The sequence below is a fragment of the Buceros rhinoceros genome, unplaced genomic scaffold (assembly GCF_000710305.1).
Source record: "Buceros rhinoceros silvestris isolate BGI_N320 unplaced genomic scaffold, ASM71030v1 scaffold16040, whole genome shotgun sequence".
Classification (NCBI taxonomy): Eukaryota; Metazoa; Chordata; class Aves; order Bucerotiformes; family Bucerotidae; genus Buceros; species Buceros rhinoceros.
In genome coordinates, this window is record NW_010389171.1 from 32,684 (window position 1) to 55,331 (window position 22,648).

The 22,648-nt window shown below is 38.4% G+C and overlaps 2 protein-coding genes across 2 annotated transcripts in view; one reads left to right on the top strand and one right to left on the bottom strand.

Moving 5' to 3' along the window:
* The window catches only part of BLNK (B-cell linker), a 32,868-nt gene extending 20,283 nt beyond the window's left edge, over positions 1–12,585 (top strand). The window contains exons 15-24 of the mRNA XM_010133308.1: positions 1,516–1,540; positions 1,845–1,917; positions 2,494–2,524; positions 3,553–3,595; positions 4,434–4,512; positions 4,956–4,987; positions 7,920–7,999; positions 9,810–9,893; positions 10,898–11,053; positions 12,304–12,585. Of these exons, the coding sequence (XP_010131610.1) occupies positions 1,516–1,540; positions 1,845–1,917; positions 2,494–2,524; positions 3,553–3,595; positions 4,434–4,512; positions 4,956–4,987; positions 7,920–7,999; positions 9,810–9,893; positions 10,898–11,053; positions 12,304–12,423 (723 nt within the window). The 3' untranslated portion in view covers positions 12,424–12,585. The remainder of the gene's footprint in view (positions 1–1,515; positions 1,541–1,844; positions 1,918–2,493; positions 2,525–3,552; positions 3,596–4,433; positions 4,513–4,955; positions 4,988–7,919; positions 8,000–9,809; positions 9,894–10,897; positions 11,054–12,303) is intronic.
* A 4,833-nt stretch (positions 12,586–17,418) lies between these two features.
* On the bottom strand, positions 17,419–22,053 carry ZNF518A (zinc finger protein 518A). Its single transcript, XM_010133297.1, has one exon. It carries the CDS (start codon positions 22,051–22,053, stop codon positions 17,419–17,421), a length of 4,635 nt encoding a protein of 1,544 aa, XP_010131599.1.
* Between the last annotated feature and the right edge of the window lie 595 nt (positions 22,054–22,648).

A 22,648-nucleotide genomic window follows, 5' to 3' on the forward strand; every position in this document is an offset into this window, starting at 1 on the left:
GAGAGAATGAAGAGGGTGGGGGGGGGGGGGAGTCCTTCTGAAGGGATAATGCTGACACAAATTCTACTCTCTGATCAGCACTAACAAGAATACTCCTGCTTCAGAAGAGACTCGAGTGCCATATTGCAGCTGAAACCTCTCCATTAATTCATTCTCAAGAGCTTACCTCTTAGGCGTGTAACATCCAGGCTTTGCAGAGAACCAAGAGTCTGTTGTTTCGCTGGGGCTGCACACCAAGTTAGTTACAGCAGCCAGGATGGAGCTCCCAAACGCACTTATCCACACAATGGGTGTAATTCAGCTCCTTGGTACTTGAAGGTTCCCAGTTTGGCACAAGAGTCAGCCTAGGAAAGAATTCCTCAGTATAGTCCAAATCTTTGAGTTTTTGCTTGTTGTGTAAAGTGGCCAGCTCTTACAGTTTTAAAGAAAAACATGGTAATGAGCATGATCACAGAACCATTTTGGTTGGAAGAGGCCTTTAAGATCATCAAGTCAAACTGTTCACCCAGCACTACCAAGCCACCACTAAACCATATCCCTCAGCAGCATAGCTACACGTGGATGGGGACTCTATCACCTCCCTGGGCAGACTGTTGCAGTTCGTGACAACCCTTTCTTTACAGAAATTTTTTCTAATGTCCAACCTAAACCTCCCCTGGCGCAACTTGAGGCTGGTTCCTCCTGTCCTAATGCCTCATGATGTTTGTCCAGTGCATGATGTTTGTGCTGTGCCTTTCTATCCCTGACTACACACGCCGACAGAGCAAAACAACTGAAACGCCTGTTAGCTGCTCCCATTCGATCCATCCTCAGCACTAACCAGCACTCATCACCTCAACAAGAACTTGTGGCTCTCAAAGGCCTGAGCTGACTGGGAGAAAAATTTCTCCGCCTCTGACTCCCTTAGCTGTTGGATGATGGATTACACCTCTCCAACCAGAGAATGGATGCATTTATGGTCAACATTAGTGAAAAGCCATTAACCTGGTGGATGAAGATGGACAAATTAATAACCGGTGCCTCTTTGAAAGGTACTTGTGACATGAGAGTCCGATTCCCTAAAAGACAAGAAGTGTGAGCCAAAAGAAAGCACCTCCCAAAGAGGCTGAGCAGTGAGTTGATCAATTCATGTCTAGCACGGTGAAAAGAAAGTCTACTCAGTATCCTCTGTTCACTGAAAGAGGCATTCTTAGTATATTCAAAATTTCTGCTTTCCAGCTCAGAAATGAAACATGAACTAAAAGGTCTCACTGAAAAATTCAGGGATAATTTTTTCAATACTACAAGCAATCTCAAGGTTATTAGAATGTTCAAAATTAGATTGATGTTTGCTAAAATTTTCTAGATGCTGTCATAAAAGCTGATTAAATGTATTCTGGATATTATATGCATTCTGTACAAAAATTTCTTTAAACATTGCTACAGATTACCAAGACCAGGTTATTTATGTACTTCTCATTTAACAGTTCCTTTTTTAATTGCTTCTTGCCAAACTAATATACTTTTTCATTACAGGACCATGAAGCAAGCAATGATGAAAGTAAGTATTCTGTACTGAAAACACTGCAGTATGAGAGGGATTTGTTGTAAATACGTCTCTGTGATCTTAATATAGCATGTAGGGGAGTGTGTCAGTGTAAATTTTATCTCTAACAGTCAGCTATAAACAAGAAATGTTACTGAACTGTTTTCTAGCATAATTAGAGTGAAAACATGTTAAGACAAAAATTAAACCAATGGATATTTTTTACTTTTATTACATTAAAAATGAAAGGGCAGTGAGGAAAATCCACTGTTCAGATACAGCTAATATTGCATGCTAAATATGTCATTTGCATCTCTAGATCATAGCTTCAGTAACACACAAGAACCCAGATTTCCCACTGGAGCAGCTCCATCTCCGTTACCAAGGGGCTTGTGAGTAAAAAAAACCAAAACAAAACTTTGATGGGGATGGGGTTAATAGGTGAATTAGGGGCTAATTCCTGTCCTTGCCTATGGCAATCAGAATTCCAGAGTAATTTTTAATTTTGCTCATGAAAGATACCCTGCCTAGGTAAAGGCAAGTTATTATTTCATCATTTCTAGAGGAATACTGTTTGTATGCCAGTGGCATTGCCCTTTGCTGCCTGCCACTGGCTGGCTTGCTTAATTTAGTCACATACTGCAGCAGTAGCATGTGCATGCCTATAAATACAGAAAGTTGTGTTTTTCATTAAAACTCTTCTGCCCCACCCAAGCTGTCATCTTAAGTATTGGACAGAATGTAGCTTCCTCACATATCATAAGTACCTTTCCTGAGTACCCACATTACGTGAGATACCCTTATTTTTTCTTTTTTCCCCCTAACTGCTACAGCTATCCAGTAAGGTGGTGTGTCCCATCTTGGCCAGAAATATCTTGGGAATCAGTGCACGTGATGCTTAGTTGCTAAACTAATTCAAGTATCTGCTAAGTAACCACACTTTTTTTTCTTTTTCCTCCAATCTGCAGAAAGAAAACTTCGAATGCAGTAAATTCACCAGTAAGTTGACTTGTAATTGCATAATCAAATTATAATTTTATAGGTGACTTTTAATTTATTGTAAAACTTAATTTTCATGAGTTTGGGTACAACATAAGCATATAAAAAGAACGGGGGAAAGGAGATATTTGGGTGCTGTTATAGGAACTAAGCAGCAGTGAGAAAGCTCAAGTAGAAAAAGTAGAAACATTTTTATTAAAGGGATGTTTGGATGCAGTACTCTAGGATGTAACAATAAACACAGCACAAGAACTGAATAAAATGAGAAATAAATGGGAACAGAGGCCATTCAGAAGTATCCCCTGAAATACACAGGGCTGCATATGGGGGAACGTGATTTAACTGTAAGAATGATAGCTCAAGAGAGATGTGGGATTTGACCAGAATTTGTCAGAGGTTTTTCAGTAAGTGTTTCATCATTAGGAAAGTATCCCAAAATCTCTTGTGGGAGAAAGTGAGAGAACTGGTTGAAATTTTCAAAGAAATTAATTTGAAAAATGTTTCAAAATGGACAGTTTATTATCATTGTTTCAAGATGAAAAAAAATTGAAACTGGAAGGTTGGGCAAGTTTTTACTGTGAGCCAAACTGATGGTTTAACTTTTTATTAAAAGAAATGTGCTCAGACATTTGTGAGAATAGCTTGAAAAAGTAAAAAATACTCAAATTTTGATTCATAAGTATTTGGAATGGACTCTTCATTTTTTAGAGGTAAGAATGAACAATTTGTTACACCATAAACACACTGATGGGAGTAAAACTAAAAGCACATGTCTCTAGAATTTACTTTTGACCATCTATTTATACACAGAAAGTGGGATTCTTTCCAAATCTACTTTGCAAAATCCCAAGCATCAAGGTCATACAACTAGAGGCTCTTCACAGAATGGCCATGTCCCTACCTTCTAATCCCTCCAGGATGCTACCAATTTTAAATGTAAACTAGTTCACAAAAAGTATAAATAAATAAGCATTTGCTGTACAAGTGACAGGGCATTTAATATTTAGTTTTGTTCTGTTTTATTGCAGAAACCATGTTTACCTTCCAGAGATACCTTACCTGCAAATGAAGGTAAATTATCTCCACTACTGTGAAAGTTGACCTGTATCAGAACTTGTTTTTAATAAAAAGAAAATTATGAAACAAACACCACCATATTCAATTTATTTTAGGTTGGGTTTGTTTGCTTTTGTTGGGTTGTGGTTTTTTTTGGGGGGGGGGCATGGTGTTAGCAGCTTCAGACTGGATCTGGCCAGCCTTACTTGTACTGAATATCATTGTTTTCTAAAACCAGTCACAGTAAAACTATTGAGGTTGCTGGCAGGGTAACATACAACATAATGGACCAGCAATGTGCCATATAGTCCTCACAGTGGAGAAGGGGGAAAGCAGGCAAAGCGCAAGCACATCATGCTGAACTCAGCAAGAACCAGCTCACAGAGAGCCAACTCCTGGCAAGAGCCAGTCCCTCGCGCAGGCAGAAAATGCATCTCGCCTTTGTGCAAGGCAGCAGCAACTCCAAGCAAAAACTGAGCAGGAGCTGCTGTCTAACACACGGGTAGGATGCAGCCAGCCAGCCGCACCTCCTCCGGCTGAGCTCTTGTAGGCAGCCTGCCCCAGTGTCCTCCCCTGTGTCACACAGCTCGCCCCTCAGAAGGCAAGTCTCCTGCCGAGCTCCTGCAGGCATGCACAGCATGACTATTTGCCTATAAATTTGGTGGTATGTCACTAGTTAATAAAAAAAATAATAAAAAAAACCCCAGCAGGATGGCAAGCAGTCATGTCAGGAAAAAAACCCCAAAGTTGTAGTAATGAAAGAAAGCCTCCTTCAGCTACTGGGACTCTCTTATCTGGGACAATAGATTTCTGAAGAAATCTTGACTCAACAATTTGTTTCCCCAAATTACAGAAAAACCTACAGCAGCAGAACGACGACGAGGTTCCAGCCAAGAGCTTCTGCTTCCACCCCTTCCAAGTGGTGCCCAAAAGTAAAATCCCTTTTCAACATCTTTTGAGTATTTCATTGCACAGCTCCTACTGCTTGGTTGGAACACAGCTGTGAGAAGTTCAAAGGGGAGCACTGTTTTCTGTTGCCTTCTGTCCCTTCTTGAAAGTCATGTTTCTTGAAGCCTCACAGTAGCAAAAAAGAAAACATGGCAAATGCATTCAAATAAATTCAAATCATCACCAAAAAGCATGGGAGGATATAATCTCTAATTAGGTGATGGAGATTTAAACCAGATGTTTAAATTCTTAATTGTCAGTACTAGTGGGATTTTTTTTTTTAAATACCTTTATCTGGGCCTTATTTCTTAATGGACAAATGGGTGAGATGGAACACATTCTACCACCGCATACTTCAAATACACAATTTCAGTATTTTTAAAACTGGGTACATATCCTCAGACCTTTCTGTAATCTCTAATTTCAGGCCTTTGCTCCAAAAGTCCTCAATTCTGCCAAGTAAGTATAACTCAGATTTTGAATTAAAATGTGATTAACTTGTAATTTTAAATTAATCTTTGAATTAAGGTTACTTCAAGATGCCATGCTTATTTGTTAGTTTGGATTTCACATTCGTCTCTATAAAGCACACAAACAAGAGATCAAGTATCGAGGGGCTTAGCTCTGCTAGGAAAATCAAGGCAGTATGTCAGCATTATTGTATAAACCAATGGAAATCGGTTCATTCATTCCCATTTGTGACTACTGGAAATTTCTACCAAAGGCAGTTTGGGTCAGTTCCCGTCATCATTAAGATTCCATCAATTTTCCTTGCCACAGAAGAACACTAAATATGACATTTCTGGGCTGTTCCAGGCTTCTGTTGCCTAGAAGCCAAGCAGATTATTATTGCATCCAGCAATTTATTCTTCCTCTGAAGAGGAAAGAAAGAAGGTATTTTTACAATGGCAAATGCTAAAGCTCTTCTGTAAGTAATACTTTCAAGAGGGACTTTGTTTCAGTTCACAGCTAAAAATAAATTAGGGTATATGAACTCTCTTTGCACAGACGTGTAAATTAGATCTAACATTTTTCTACTCTCCTGTTAGTAGACACTTGCCTGGCCTTCCTACAAGCCGTTTTCTGCACATTTTTCAGTCTGAACATCTTTCACACTGTAAATGGATGATGAGAATTGCACACAGAAATCTGCATGTGGTGTAGCTCCAAGTTTTATATGCTGTTATTAGTACTTTATTTCCTGGAAATGTTTGCTCGCTGTATGTTGCAATTGCAGTTCCTGTCTGTGGAAATATAATAATGGTTCATATCCATACAACAGACTGATGCTCTCCAGTTTGTCCGCTCCTGTTGCACAACTAATGTGCTTCAACTCGCAGTTTAAATTCTTTCTATTCTTCAAGGTCATCTGGTGCTAAATTATGCTCTCATTTCTTTAAAATGCTCTTATTCTGTGCCAGGTCCAATAACAACTTAATCACAGATACACTTGGTCCCAGCCACTAATATCCCTTCAGCACAACCTGCTGTCCCTTCTTTGTCACCACACAAGCCTCGTGCTTTTATCTTCTTCATAAAAAGTACTAATTTCCCATATGGCGCAGTATCAAATGCTCTACTGAAGTCCAGAGTAAGTACAGTACCATTCTCCCTCTTTGTAGAACTGTTATTTTTACGAAAGAGCTGTAACAGTTTATCTACTTGAGTAAATTTCAGATTTTTTTCTTGCTAGTTGTACATTTACCTCGAAATCTTAATGCTCTTTCCTTCAAATTCTCTCCTAGGGCCTTGTGTTCTGTGGAGTTAGACAAAAAGTAGTTTATCAGAGCTTTTTCCACTTTAAATATAGCAATTTTGTTTGGTATTCTTTAATGATATGGTACCATCCTGACTTGAAATTTATTTAAAATAATTGTTACCAGCCCTGTAATTTCATGTGCCAGTTCTTAATCTTTATCCCAGAAATTTTATCTGGGCCCACCAATTCAATTGTACTAAGCTATTCGAGTTTTGCTTCCAGTTTGGTTGTGGAACCTTCCATTTCTGTACCAGAACTACTATTGGTTTAGCACCTAGATTGCCTTTAAAAGCAATAAAATTCTTACTGCAGACAGCCCTGGTTTGGTTTTTTTTATCTTTTTACACAGGAAATCTCTTATTACTTATTTGAATTTCCTTTTGTAAAGTCTAATTCAGCCTCAGTTCTGGCGGGTCTTACTTTATTTACACAATGTACTTCTCAGCTGTAGCTTTTGCAGCTGGTTGGTCAAAATTTGAACAGAAAAACTGTCATTCTTAATACTGAATAGCCTTCTTCGGGTGATTATTCACTCAGTGAGAGCTGGAACTGTTTTTACGCTGTCTCCCCTGTACTTGGAATGCAGCTTGCAGACAGTTGCATCTTTACCCTAAAACAAGTTCTAAACCTTCTTAATGGCGGTGTCTCTGAGCTCTCCAGTCCAACTGAATTTTTTAACTTCTAGTCAGTGACCTCCTCTATAACATTATTATTGCTTTCTGAAACCAGAATCTAAGTAAGAATTATATTAGTGGAGATTTGATAGAGCAGTCTACAAAGTATCATGTCCAGGAATACATGAGTGCTAACGATCCTAGTAGCACTTTTTCCCACAATAAGTAAAACAAACAGGAAATACAACCCTTGGTAATTACACAGTAAGAAACACTCAACTTTCTACAGTCATCTTCTCTACTATAATATTGACCTGCACCCAGCTCTAGTCACATGGTTCTACAGCAGACACATATACTATCTTTGATCATGATTCTGTTTTGCCAGAGACCGATTATCTATACTAATTTTCCATATTTCTATCGTATCATTACTATGCAACTCCACTCAACCATTTCCCTTCTAATATCTTAAACTGACATTTCTATTTCAGCCCTAATAGCTATTTTCTACTATGCTTTCTTATTAGAATAATAATATAGCTTCATAACCTTTCCTACTTGTTCTGCTTCTCTATTTAGCTACCTAGACTTCTTGCAGACAAACACGAGCATCTCCGTTGGACTAAATTAGTGAAACGCTATCTCTGAGCTACATTTTCTCCCTCACCAGTATGACTACTACGCAGACTGGACTGAGCACTTTTTGCATTGTCTTCCTGCATGTTCTTTATCTATTGTTACATTGATTCACTTAGGCGGTGGTAGTGTTTCCTAACATTTTAAGTCTAGGTCTGGCTATTAGTCAAGTTGTTAACCAAGAGAGACTCCTCTTTTGCGCAGGTGAGTGTCCTGCCACTTATATAGAGCCCATCCATTTACAGCAGATTGCTTTCCCGACTGATACCAAAGGTGAAGCACTTTCAGATCTTCCAGAGTCCTTGTAACAAATCAATTTCTTACAGCACAACAGACTTACTTTGAAAACTTACACGTGTTGTTCTTTCTCTTTTTCTAGAAGTGCCAGAAGCTGCAAACCGTTCTCTGGGTACTTCCCCTCACAGCAACATTTCATCTATTTCAAGTACCACTGACCAGGTATAACATTAACGAAATTCACATTACAGAAAACTTCCTGTCCTTTACTTCAAAGTAGTATTTCCATCCCTACCCACTTTCTAAATAAAAATCATACTCCATGGAGGGCATCCATGTCCCCTTTGCAGTGCGGTAGCACAAATAATCTGAGTATTAGCTTTCACATGAAAAAAATGCTTAGAACATATACTGTAGGAGACCTTTCCAGAAACTGTAGAAAAATACGTAAATAGCATTATATCAAACCTTGGCACTCTACCAGTCACTTCAAACAAGACCCAAAAAAAGCTTCTTAGTTTCAGCTCCTCCAGCCTTCCCAGTTTATAATACTTCAACATCATTTGAAAGAAGGAACTGTGTGATGATGTACTTAAGCCTAGTCTTCTGACAGAGATGGCTATAAAGAGTTTTTAATTGCCCGGTGTTTTCTAACTTGTAGCTATACATACTATGTCCTGAAAAAAAAAAAAAGCAGATACAATGAAGCCATCTGCAGCAAATAGCATTAGCCTGCACCAATGTCATGTGCTAAGAAATCCCAGAAATTTGTAGGAGGAAACAGTGACGCTCTGCTGACTGGCCCAACACAGCCGGATGCAGAGAGGCAGAATCACGTTTATGAATGTTGCAGTTTAGGGAGTCGGCAAAGAAATAATTTTAAGAACCAAGAAGCAAGTCATTGCTGCCCATCTCAGAGGATGCTGTGATGCCTCTCCCTATTTAAGTCTTTCCCAAGTTCTACTCCTTTCTGTTCCTTTAAAAAGACTTCTTGTCATGACTGCTAAAGCTGTCAGTTTTACGATCAAGTCTTCTTTATGTGTTTTGCTGCAACACTAAACTTTGAATAATCTAAGCAAATGCAAAGTTATTTTCATTTCAGTGCTATTCCCCTTACTGCCTTCTGGACAAAGGAAGACTATGAAATGCCAGAAGCCGTTCTTATTAGCCTAGTGGTCACAAACAACGTAAAAGTAGTTCTGCGGAGTGCAAAACAAACACTCTGTTACACAGAACCAACAACAAGAAATGTGCTAAAGCCTGACATAACAATGATAATACCACAGTGAAGAACACAAAGGACTTGAAGTTCTGGAAAAATTTTAGCAATATGCCACACTGGATATCTATTACAAAAATTGCTTTCAAATAAACAATCCAGCAGACAGCAAATAAACAGCTTGTAGCAATTACACTTGCCGCTCTTGTGTAACAGCCATGGGCAAAACCAGAGCTTAGTAAAACATCCTTTTTGCTTAAAATAAATAAATGTTAGGTGTTATTTTTCCCCCAGTTATGTATGGTGGTATCATTTGCTGTAGCATCCTGCACAGTACAGGTGCTCACAGCCATGATTCGCATCCATAAGATTGTTTGGTTCCCACTTGAACTTTGGTAGCAGCTTTCTGATTCCAGATTACAGACTATAGACAGTGCTAGAAAAACGGTCCAGGGGCAACTGATTTCTTGACCCGTTGATTTCTTGTTGGTTTGCTGGACTCATTCTCTTAAGTAAGTGGTTGACTACCTTGCATTCTTGCAAATTCTCTCATCCTATCCTTTTCCAATGAACAGTGTGACTGGTGAGATACATGGAAGAACTTCAGAGGTAAAGTTGTTATGTTATGACTTGAGCAAACAAAATCAGTGAGATTCTGGCAAAGAATTTTCTGAATTTTGTCCTTTAGTCTACATTATTCTACATCTGAGTTCTTCACACCTGTCATTATTTAGTAGTGACTGCCCTATAGGCCATATTCCTTATTATTATCATTATTATTTTACACGTGAAACACTAACTCTTTCTTTCTAGGATGCCAGTGTTCATAGTAAAGCATGGTATGCTGCTACCTGTGATAGGAAAATGGCAGAAGACGCATTGTACCAATCAAACAAGGTAGGTCACCTTTAAAGAATGTCCATTTTATAAAAAAAAACCAAAAAAACTTCAAATAAAAATTAAAATATCACCAGAAATATTCTAAGAACAGCAGCTGTATTCTGAACATATCAGGACACTGCGCCATGCAAATGCTGCCAAACGTGAAAATATTGTGGTGAAACTATTTAACTAGGGTTTCCATCCCAAGACAAAGTTGCATTGGTCTAACTCGAAGACTGGTGCACTACAGAGGAAGCTCTTGCAGACTGCAGAGCTGAGGAAGCTCTGATAGCCTGTGTACATCCATTAAAAAGGAAAGCAAAGCCCTCTGACTTTTAAATTGCCTCTGTCCAAAGGCTGTCCGAGGGCTCTGGTGAAAACAGCTGCAAAGGCTGATGCTGCTATGCATTCTGAAATAGCAATGCTACACATTTAGGTGGTTGGAGAATTCTGAATTCTCGTAACTATGCTGTGTACAAAAGCTAATGTCACAGAAGTGAAGAGTAACACCCTCAGCATCAGGTCCATTTTCCGCTCCTGCCTAGCTCCACAAAGCAGGATCAAGGGGCAAAGCACTGGGGTTATCACCAGTGCAGGCTACTGCTAGCCTAGAGAGCACTGGGCTACAGTGTCAGCAGCCACAGGTGCTTGTCTCTATCAGATGACAGAGGGCTTTTTACACCTCTGGGGAAACAGTATGTCCACCTCTCACTACTTTCTTGCCTACCTGCTACTACAGTAACTTCTATTTCCTAATAATGTGTGGACCCCAACAGATGGCTGTCACTGTGTGTTTTATTTCTGCTTTCTTTTTCTGGTTGGGAAAACAGGCAGCAGTAAAGGTGACTCTTAAATGACACCTTTGTAAGCTACTGTTGGACAGCAGGAACACGTTACTTCCCATCTCCTGCTGTACAGTTTTTCTAATGGGAGAAAAGTATTTAATATAGATGAAAATACTAACACCAAAGTTGTTGGAAAACATAAGCTGAATACACTTACTACTTTTCTCTCTTTAGGATGGATCCTTTCTAATAAGAAAGAGTTCTGGACAGGATTCGCGGCAACCGTACACACTGGTTGTGTTTTACAACAGAAGAGTCTACAACATTCCTATACGATTTATTGAATCAACAAGACAATATGCACTGGGCAGAGAAAAATGTGGTGAAGAGGTGAGATGATGTGGGTTTTCTTTTTTCAGTTATATACTTTTAATAAGCAAGGATTAAGTTCTACTACGCTATAACCAAAAGGATTCTTCATGTATCAGGATAAAAGTATTCCCTATGACTGACCTATCAAGCTAGAGAAACCAGTGCAACATCAGCTCCTGCACACTGTGAGTAATTAAACCCACAGATCAAGCTTAAAGCATACTCAAAGAACTGTTGTGAAAAGTTATCTAGCAGCTGCAGGTTTGATCCTGATAAATTATCCCCCTGTATATAATCATCTGTTCACCTTCTACCTAAGACTCTCATTAAGTTTCTTGGAAAATCCTAAAGGAGGAAGAGCCACTCTCAAAAGAAAATAAACGAGGTGGGGGGGAGCCCCAAAACATCTATCAAAATGAGAATGACAGTATTTTTAATCCTGTTTTCACATAAAGAAAATGTTAAACTCCAGTTCTAGAATGCAAACATCATCAATTGGTTCTTATACCACACAGATAATTACTCTAGCAGCAGAACAGAAACTTGGAACCCAAACACCAACAAAAACCGTTTATCACTGCACAAAATAGGCTTTTCAGGGATGTGCCTTAGCCTAATTATCTGCTCCCCAGGCAACAGTTTGGAGGTTACAGAATAAATAACAGCCTGGAGCTCATCTGCCCTTCAACAAAGGGTCAAAAATTACCTCAGAAAAAAGAGATAGCTGGTCCAAAATCTGCATTTGGCCAAAGACCAAAAGGAAAAGCAACCAGCCTAGCAGATTCTGGATATTCATTTACAGTGACAAACATTAAAATTGCTAAGTAAAACAGTTCTCATTGATGGCTGACTGTACCACATTACTCCTGGAAATTGCCTTTTCTCCAAGGTGGCTGAACCACACCTGAAGCAGCTTCCAAACTGCCAGTCTGGAGCATGGCATATATTAAACTGAAAGCTGTGTCAGTTTAATATGCCACATAGCAACCTCCATGGTTCAGGTTGCAGCAATCAGAAATGGAAAGGAGCGTAAGGTGAGACAGCTAGTGGCCATAGTATCTTCCATTGTTCAAATTAAATGTTTATGACTAGAATCAGGACTAAGAGCAGGAACACTACTCTTACTAAAAGGGAGAGCACCTTTTGGTACGTCATAGCTCCTCTCTCTTCAACGGTGGGAGGAACAAAGATAAAAAGATAATGCAGCAATGTCGTATTAGAGCATTAAAGGAAGCCAGCACTAACTCATTTTTGTTTTCTTTATACAGCGTTTTGACAGTGTTGCTGAAATAGTAGAGAATCATCAGCACATCCCTCTGGTTCTAATTGACAGCCAAAACAACACAAAAGACTCAACAAAACTGAAACACATTGTAAGAATTTCTTAAACTGAACTGCTAAGATGAAGACAGTTTAATCATTTCTTTCAGCATCCAAAAACATGTGGATCAGGTATTAAAAAGAAAATCCAAAATAACGGCAAGTAGTCTTTAAGAGCACCTACTGAGTAGTAAGAGATGGAGGTCATACAGTTCAACCCACGTCACTTTTATCAAAAAGCACTCATATTTAATGCAAGAAGCCAAAGCAGAAACACCCTCGTCTGTGGTTTCCCTCTGTGACAACACGGGTGTTCCAAGTCACATGAAGAACAACTGCATACCACAGCCTGGTCCTTTGACTGCTATTTAAAGATAGATTTCCTGGAGGACATTTTCACTCTGAGAATACCCACAGTGATCTACTCTTCCTGTTTGTTGTTTACCACAGATCACTGCTTTCAGCAACTTCTTCGTAAAGTGAAACAGCCCCAGAAGTCAGAGCAACTCGACCTAGCATACCACTGTGTACAAGCTGAAAATAGGACTGTACTTCATGTGATTAGTGGCAATAAAGCTGTCTAAATGCTTTAGATTAATTGACACGTATTGTCCTCAGCTTTACTCTGTTTCATTAATTTTTTGTATTTTCAAATGTGCAAATAAAATTAAAAATATTATAAAGTCAATAGTGTATGGAGGCATTGGTGGATCACATTTCTTAGTATTATGCCACCAAGAAAGCATCAATTCACTATTGTTTATGTTTTAATATATATATTTGTATGGGCTCCTTCACAAGTTTTGTTGATATGAAAACTATCGTTTTTTACAGCATAAACATATATTTGGCTTAATACCTCTCAAATCTTTGTATCAGAGTACCTGCCAAGCACATTGCTTCATTGCTAAACTACTCAATTCTTGCATTAGTTTATACACACACACACCGCCCTTCCTTTTTTCAAGCCTGTTCTAGCGCAGTGGTTTACCTATTATTGCGAACAAAATAATATCCACAAAGGTTAAAGTGGATGAATGGATAAATTGCACTAATGAAAAAGTTTTAGGAACAGTTGCTTCAGGTGCTTGCTTTCACTGGACCTGAAACCTCATCCACCATCAATAGCATCCAGATTTTTAACATAGCATGCTCCATTCTGGGTGCTAATTAAATTAAAAATCCAGGAGCTATTGATTCAGCAGCCAATACACAATCTAGGCCATGGTAATTCGGTGCAATACTGTACCTGAAATTTGCTCTTACAACTGCTGGAGTGCCAGCAGCTGCCACTAGTTAATGCTGCCAGGTGTTTCCACCAGGTAGCAGGTGGGGCAAGACTGACCTCTGACAGACAGAGCAACATACCTCTACCCCCACATTTTGATACTATTAAGTAATTTCTATTCCATGTAACTGTCATTAATTGCTACAAAAAACCTAAAGGAAGACCTAAAATTAGAACTAAGTATCTAGCTTTAAGATGAAGTAATTTTTTTTGCCTAAGAACTCTGGGCAAAGTACCACATTTCCTAATGTATAAAGGAGCAAAAGTGTTGTCTGCCTACCTGATAGAGGAAGGAGACTACAGTGGGTACTGCACATCATTCCTGACAATTGTTCCATAAAAGGAGTAAGAATTTGTATTCTCAAAAATCCAAGTGTTCAGACACACAAGTTACAAAACTATATTCCTCCATCAATCTAAACCACCAGCAGCAGGCAGAGATTCTTAGTAAGCGTAAAAAAATACACATCTCACATGACAACAGTGCTGGAACAAATACTGAACAGAAGTTTTTTGTTAAATCATTGGAATTCCTGAGGAAGAGAAACCATGACTTACTCATGTATACACATCTTACAAGGAATATACAATGGGCTAGATTTTGCACACACAAATTCTGCACAAATGCTTGCTGACTCTCCACTTGCTCTGATCTCTGTATGTCCTAAACACTACAACCAAGTAAAGGCTTTCTTATCTTCTTGTATATGCAATGTTACAAGCTATCTTAAAATGTTATGGTTGCAAAATCAAGCACTCAAAATCAAGACGCTCCTCACCTTAATGCGTCACATCAGATATACCCACTACAATACAAGCATTAAATATATGATCAACTGTTTTTCCATATGGATTTATATATTTCACCTGGTTCACATGATGATACTTCAGGGGTAAACCGTAGCTGAGTAATGAAAGGCTGCGGTTTGTAAGATATTTCTAAGATACCTTTTCCATTTACTGAAGATGCTGAAAAATGCACAAACATTACAAGAGTCAGCCAGCAAAAAGGTAGCCTCGTATTGTAAAAGCAGTTAAACATCTCACTGAAGAACTGTATACTGCTCTGCATCATCCACTGCAACATTGGTCAGATTGCTTATACCAAACTTTCTCACCATGATCATTAATTATGATCTCAATTTCGCTGAAGTCTCGAGATTCTTTGAAATCTGATCCGCAGAAGTGCCGAACTTTTAGGATCTCAAATTAAGTATTATGGAAAAGCTCGTTAGCAAAAAATAATAACACAGAACAGTACTTGAGCAATGTGCGCTAAATAATACAAGGACATAATTAAGGGTGGGGGAGCAATTCTCTGCACTGAATGACATGCATGTCCGTGGATAAAGTGATACAACAGTGAATTAAGCCTGTATAAAGCAATCTTATTTCAACATTTCCTAGTTTTACAATGTTGTTTTTCACATTTAAGGTTACACATCTCACAGAAAAACAATCTGGAGGGGAAAAAACTCCAATGACAGGTGTGACTCTCATGATTCATCAACATAGAGAAAACCCCCTTAACACTACAGCAGAACTTCCACCTCAGTGCTAAGGAACAAGTTGCACCAAGCAGGTTTTAGCAACAAATTTGGTTACTTCTGCCAAAGACAGCAATGGCAATGTCCACAATTCAGGAGTTCTAATTCAGGGTTTATAGGAGAGCAAGCTGAGGCAGCAAATAGATCCTTCCAATTAAAAAAGCTTAACACATTTTTGTCCTTTCCCAATGCTGTTTCTTTCCAACACTCTTCCTCACCACTACACTATTCGTCAAAGCTCCTAGCCAAGTGAGTGTCAGCGCTCAAGCCTGTGATCCAGCACAAAGTGATCCAATTTTGATACAGAACACACATCAGCTGTATATTTATTCACCCAAACTATGCTGTTTAGATTATCTCAGGTAATTCAGTTGACTTCCATACATTAACAAACCAGCTACAAGGCTAGGGTGCATCCTCCTGCCAAGAGACACATCAAGAAAAAAACCCATCCCTAGCTACTGAAATTTTGGGGTTTTTTTTTAAATCATTTTCATTATAACACTTTAAAACCTAAGTCAAATTCTATTACTGGTGACATCTCTATGACATCTGTGAAAGACTTCCACTTGTTTCATTGGCAGCAAGTCAATCTTCACTTTTGCCTTATGAAGATAATCACAGAGGATTACCCCTGGACTTGTATCATCAAAAATCTCAGAGATTTATATGCCCCTCCTCCAAGTCCAGTACTGAATTTTAACACTTTTTCCAACAGCACTTTGAGAAGCTGACTTAACACCCCTAAGATGTAATCTTCCTGTACTTGGGCAAAAGGTGCCATGTGGTAAAGGCACTCCCACTGAAGAATAGATCTAACCTCTGCGTTCAGTAGGAATCAGGAGGACAAAGCCTCTAAACATAGTAATTACTGTGGATAATAAGGACCTTCACTTGTTTATAGGACCTTTGTATAGGACCTTCATTCATATCCATATGAATGGATATGATAAGGTCTGCTGTTTACATATCCTCACACAAACATCGAGAAACGTGAGGCATATTTTCCCTTTAATTGTCCCTAAAATTTTATTACCCTACAGGCTAGTAAAATATGGGTGGAATAAGTCAAGCCTTGGTTTTGCCAAATCCCCGGTACCCTAAAAGGCAGTTCACTTGCGAAAGCAACAGTAGAAAATACTACTTAGTTATTATGGTGACAAGTTACATCCACCTGGAATAAAACTGCAGCGCAGTTGCAGGCCTGAAATGGTGCTTTGCACTCCACCACGTGCTGGCCTTCCTACAGCGATTGGGGCAGACATAGTATAAAGTAAAACAGAAACATTTTCTACAAATGCTCAGTCATGTTCTGTAAACACAAGTTATAGCAAATTTAATTGTGACAGACTCAGTACAGATTAGGAATGTTCACCATTCTTAAACACCATATACATTATGAATATATATACTGTGTATTTGCAGCTGATTCCATTCTCAGGTTCACTGTACTAACATGATCGTAACATGTTTTATTAATTTATATGAAAAATACTTCACTAAGAAAGTAGACAAACTGCACAGAAATAGTACAAGTGTCATGTGCATAGCAATATAGGTTAAAGCATTCACATATGGCTTTGTTTAAATGAAACTCTGGGGGAAACAGCCCTGCATGGGCTTACGGTTACAGAGTTGAAATAATGTAAACTGCTTCACATCTTTTAGGCACTTGTTAACAATAGTGTTCACTCCCTGAAAAACAAAATCAAGAGCTAACAAGTGAAAATAACAAAAATCCCAGGATAACAACTGGTGCAGTCGAAAATGTTTTAAAAAATTGTTTTAGTAGTGCATGCACAGAACTGAAAAAAAAAGGAGGGGTGTAATTTCTGTGCGAGAATTATACCAAATAATTGAAAAGTAGAAAAATATTTACAAGTTTAGTTTTTTAAAAATATGTACAGAACAAAAGCCCTGAAGACTCATTCTATAGAATAAAAATATAGGACATGATAGAAGTAACAAAAAATAATATATATTTTAAGAATTGCATTTGCTGTTTATTACAAGTTACCTAAACCACAAAGCTCCATGATCTATCTCAAAGCTTGATGACAAAAGAGAATCTGCTCTTCCTTTTAAAGCACAAGCACTTTGCATCATTTTTAAACTTCAGTTACAATACTGAAACACAAAACGACTTGTGTATCCTAATTCAATGGATTCTCTTTTTTCAAAACTGTAAGGTATGATATTTTAAGTTTCCTTTTCTTCACTGGTCATCATTATACCAATGAATTCCAATCTCGAGTAGCCTCCATCAAATGCCTCTGTCCATGTCCCACCCAATTATCCTGATTGTCAAATATTCTACCACAAAACCAGCAGCTAAACTTAGCTTTCAAGGTATTATCAGAGGTAGTTTTCACAATCTGATAATTGTTTTTGCTAGTCTTTTTCAGTGTCAATTTTAAGACAAATCTTTCTTTTACAGGGCTAATAGGTTTTATTGTCCTGTGCCTCCTCTGAGAAAGCTCATCAGTAGTTATGTCCAAACGGTTGCAGAAGGCTGGCTGCAGAAGCGCTTCTATAGTTCTTTTTGACAATGAAACTTTAAGAACATGTCCCTTAAATTTAGCAATGGTTTTCATTACATTTACAACTTCTGGAACATCTGCATCAGGATGGTTAAGCACAACAACTGGTTGATTTCTCCGAGGGCATTTTACAAGCTGTTTAGAATTAAAAGGAAGTAGTTTCAAAGTCCTCACAGTTTCTTTTGATGCTCTTGTTTTGTAAGGGCCACCTGATTCACTAACAGATGGGGCTCGGTTCTTTTCCTTACATTTTCTGTGCAACATTACTTTCTTTCTTGGAGGTTCTGGGCAATTATCCTTACTTTTCCGTTTGAAATTCTTGTTTCTTTGCACACCCACAGTTTGTGAACTTTTAGACCTAGTTTGTTTTAAACGAGGTTTTACTTTTGCAGTTCTGTTTCGGGTGCTCCACGAGGACTTCTGACTACTGAAGTTACTCCCGTTATTAGCAGTTACTACTTGGGTACTCTCAATAGAACCTTTTTGCAACCGAGTCCCTGCAGATTTAGTAGGATAAACAGGTTCTACAGGAGGAACACAACATGCTGGATTAGAGCTTGCCAAAGAGGCATTTGCTGGCATTAACCTACCTGGTAAAATTAAGGCATCATTAGAAGTAAGATTAGTTTGTTTCTGTGCTAGCGCAGGAGCAAGGGACTGCAGGTTATCCAGCTGTAGTGAGGGCACTGAGTTGCTTACTGACTGAGTGGTACCAGCCACTGTATCTGAAGTAGAAGTCTTAATTTTCAGCAAAAGCTTTTGTTGCATGGCTCCAGTTTTCTTTGGTTGACAATTCTGATAATGAGTGTTATCCTGAAAAACACTATGTTTATGAACTACAGGCTTGTTTGGTGTCATGCATTTCAGAAAAACTGCCTGCTGTCCATCAGGCAAAAGTGCATAAACACGTTGTTTAATTTCCTGTTGGTTTACTGACTCCGAGGAACCAAAGACAGCATCCTGATGCTCTGATAATACCTTCAAAGAAGAAATTCTTTTCACAGATGAGTCCGATGAGTTTGCTATTACAAGAGGTCCTTTGAATGGCGTGTTATTCAAGGAGTCATTTGCTGTACTACATGCTTTCCTATTACAGGAACTTCTCACAGTTCCAAAACTGTCATTTTTCCCCTCCACTTTTGAAGCTGGTATGGTTATTTTACCATATTCTCTGGATGCAACTCTCCCTAAAACCTGAGAACTATCACTAGGGACATTTGCAACTGTTCCAATTGCCCCGCTAAAAGTCAAAACCATTCCAGGACCTTTATTTAGAACAAAAGATGTAGGTACACCTTTAGTCCCATGTCCGTCTGATGAACTGGTTGACGGAAGAGATTTCCCTGAAACCACCTGTAGTCCGGGCTGGTTAGCAAGGTGCAAAGGAACAAAAAATCCTGATGGAGGTGACTGAACTAAAATAGTTTTCTTCTGTTGCTGAAGACCTGGCAAAAAGCTGCCAGGATTGTGGTTTGCAGACCATACTTTATCTTTTATTAACTGCTGTGTTACAATTGCATCTGTATGAGATTTTAGCAACAGACCAACACGTGGAGTTCTGGATAATTTATCCATTCCCTGCGAATCAAATGATGTCCTGGGAGTCTGATTTTCTCTCCCACAATGTGTACCTTCATTTGTGCTACATCTTGTGTTCAACTCTTTCTTATATATATGAAAGCCTGCATTAGAAGGAGGCCTCTGAAAACCACATGCAGGTGGTGAGCTTTTTAAATGCGTAAAGGCTTTATTCCCCGACTCGTGACCAGAAAGCATCTTGTCAGAATGAAGTTTTACACAGTTATTTGACTTGCTGTGCGATTCTTGCTGAGTAGTTGCTTTCACTTTTAATACATCTTGCAGTAACTTATTTATTTCAGGTGATAAATAATTAGCTGCCTGTTCGCTCTGCAATGAGAAGACAGACGTGATTTTAGGCATCAAGACTGAGTTAACACAATCGGAGGCATTTTCTTGGAATTTCTCAGCTACGTTCTCAAAGCTTTGATGTACGTTAGCGTCCAAATACTGCTGGCCATTATGCCGGTCCTCCATAAAACACTCACTGTCAACAACACATTTAGACTGGCTTTTAGAAGACACAGAGTTAGTGTTTATGTGTCCATAACTTTGATTAATATTTGACTGGGCTGATACAAATTTCTCTGGTTTTAAGCCTTTCATCAACTCTGAATATGAAGAAGCAGATTCACTTCTGCTGTTTTGAAAAGAAACTGTTTTGCTAGATAGAAATTCTTTGTATCTGTCATCTGTTGACATCCAAATGTTACAAGGATTATCCGAAGTGTCCATTTTGGAATAGTTGTGGAAAGAGAGCAACCCTTCATTAGAAGAGTCCACTGAAGTTGAGTAATAAAGATTGTTAGTTCCATTACTGTTATTCAGGCCACCATTTGGTATTTTCAGCTCAGGAAAGAAGGCCATTTTCACAGGGTCATAGTGAAGCGTATTTGTAATAGTGGGTGGTAATACCTGAGAATGACTTGGAGGATTATAGCTTCCCCACGAGATACTGTTTCGTGTTCCAATTTTTGTCACCTCATCACATGGAGGTACAGTTGAGCCCAACTTCACTGGCAAGTAATTCAAACTTTTTCCTACAGCTACATTAGAAGGTGCTACAGTTTGAGAAACACTCCTACCATACAACAAGGAGTTATTTTGATTTTCCACTTTTGTTTTTCCTGAATGAGGAGCAGAACAAGAAAACGGAGGGGAGGTTAATGGCTGAACAGAACTGTTCTTTAAGGTTGGCTGATCGGTTACATGTGGTATAGCACCTGAAGACAAGCCACAAGGATCAGCAGTCTGTAGCAAAGGAGTTGTAGAATCTTTAACAGGATCAGCTTTCTGACCCAACAATTGTACATTTTGCTTACTTGTAGGTAATAATTTTATAACAATATGTTGTTTTCCATCTACCATTTTAAATCCCATAAATTTAGCACTGTAATTTGCTGGAACAGATATTTTATTGTTTTTGACCATCAATACCGTTGGCCCATGAACAGCATTTTTTAATAATTCCAGGCTATAACTTGTTCCATCATCTGCTTTATTGCATTGGGCAGTAGGAGCAGAGAGCATTCCACCCATGAAATTATGCTTTTCTGCATACATAATTTGATCTTTTTCTTCATTTGCTTCCATATCTCTTGTACAATGGGTCAGCTCCTCAGCTTTTGTTTGAATTTTATTCACACTTCTTAGCACTTGTGTATTTTTTTCTCCAATTTTGTCACTTTCACTGCTTATTTTTTTCCGTCTCCAAAGCGCTTTTTTCGATGCTCCCATTTTATATCTTCTTAACACAAGCTTCAGTCCTTCTGGAGTCTTCACTATTCTTTTTTCACATTTATCCTTTTCCAGTTTTTCTTTTGCATATAAGTGGTCTCTATGCAAAGCTATGATGTGTTTTACAAGGTGGTCTTTCCGTCGTGTGCTGTAATCGCAATACTGACAACTAAAAGGAAACATACTGGTATGAACAAGATGATGTTTCTGGAACTCCTCTTTCGTAAAGCTTACATGATGGCATTTTCCACATTTGTAGGGTATTTCATTATGTCTGTGAATATGCTGAACAAACGTGCCCACATCTCGGGTTAAAAACCCGCATTTCTCACATTGAAAGTAACCATTTACACAATGCGTCGACGTGAAGTGTTTTGTTAAATCCAACAAAGTGTACATATGCTCATCATTACAGAGCTCACATTTCACTAAAGTGCTACGATGGGTGCGTCTATGCTGTTTAAACGACTGAAAGTCATTAGCCGAGAAGTTACACATCTCACAAGGATACAAAGGCAATTCGCCATAGTGTAACAGCTGAAAATGTTTCTGTAGATCATTCGGGCTGTATCTAATGTTATCCTTGCACTTCGTACACGTGAAATTCAGTATCTTTGCTGTAGTTTTCAACCCTTCTTCAAATCGCACTTCTGGTTTGTTTTGCAGGTGGTTTCCCTCTGAACAACTGGGATTGCTTTCGTTAATTTTCTCTAGACTTAAGGACTTCCTTGCGGTCTGCTGTTTACACTGAAAGAGTTTTCTAAATCTTTCAACTTCATGTTTCATTAATACTTCATTTGGAATGCTCACCTTGGGTAAATCAATTTTCACGTCTTTTAGTTCATAAGAGAGATTGACATCTAAAATTGCTGGTTGGGTCATCATACTTAAAGGATCATTCACCAGTGCTTTTTCCAAAGTAGTATTTGTAGAAAAATTCCTCACAGCATTGTGCTTTAACAAAATAATTTGCTTATCACAAAAAACCTGTTCCTTCTCAGATGGCATGATTTTAGTTATTCCTTTCCTTTAATTCTTGAGATTAGTCTTGGTTCCCACAGTAAACAAGACTACTGCGCCGAGTTATTCACAAGGGTCTAGAAATTCCCCATTTTATTCTCCTGAAATCAGAAAACAAACACAACAAACATTACTTTCTAAACTCGTGTAATTAGAATATTTATTATAATTCATTAATAAATACATGCTCATCTTGGAAGTTGGTTTTTATAACAATATTTGAGAGAAAAAAGAATGAGACAAAAACGAGACATTACACTGTAACTTTTTGATTGCTTGTCTTGGGGAGGGAGGGGTTGTTTGTCGGTTGCGATTTTTTCCCCATAAAATCTTGAAAAAATAAGCTTTAAAGAAAAACATCTACTGAAAGATTAAAACATTGGAATTCCATGCCATGAAATTTCGGTTTTCTCCCACCAGAACAGCCTATAAGCATGAGAAATCCCAAAAGCTGCTGTTTTAAAACAAAGCTAGCATTTATTATTTATTCAGGATTTCAAGCAAATATAAACACAGTACCTCCTCTCTGACATGGATCACTAACTGGACTAGGTGAAGTACTAAAAACAAGTCAAATTCAGCA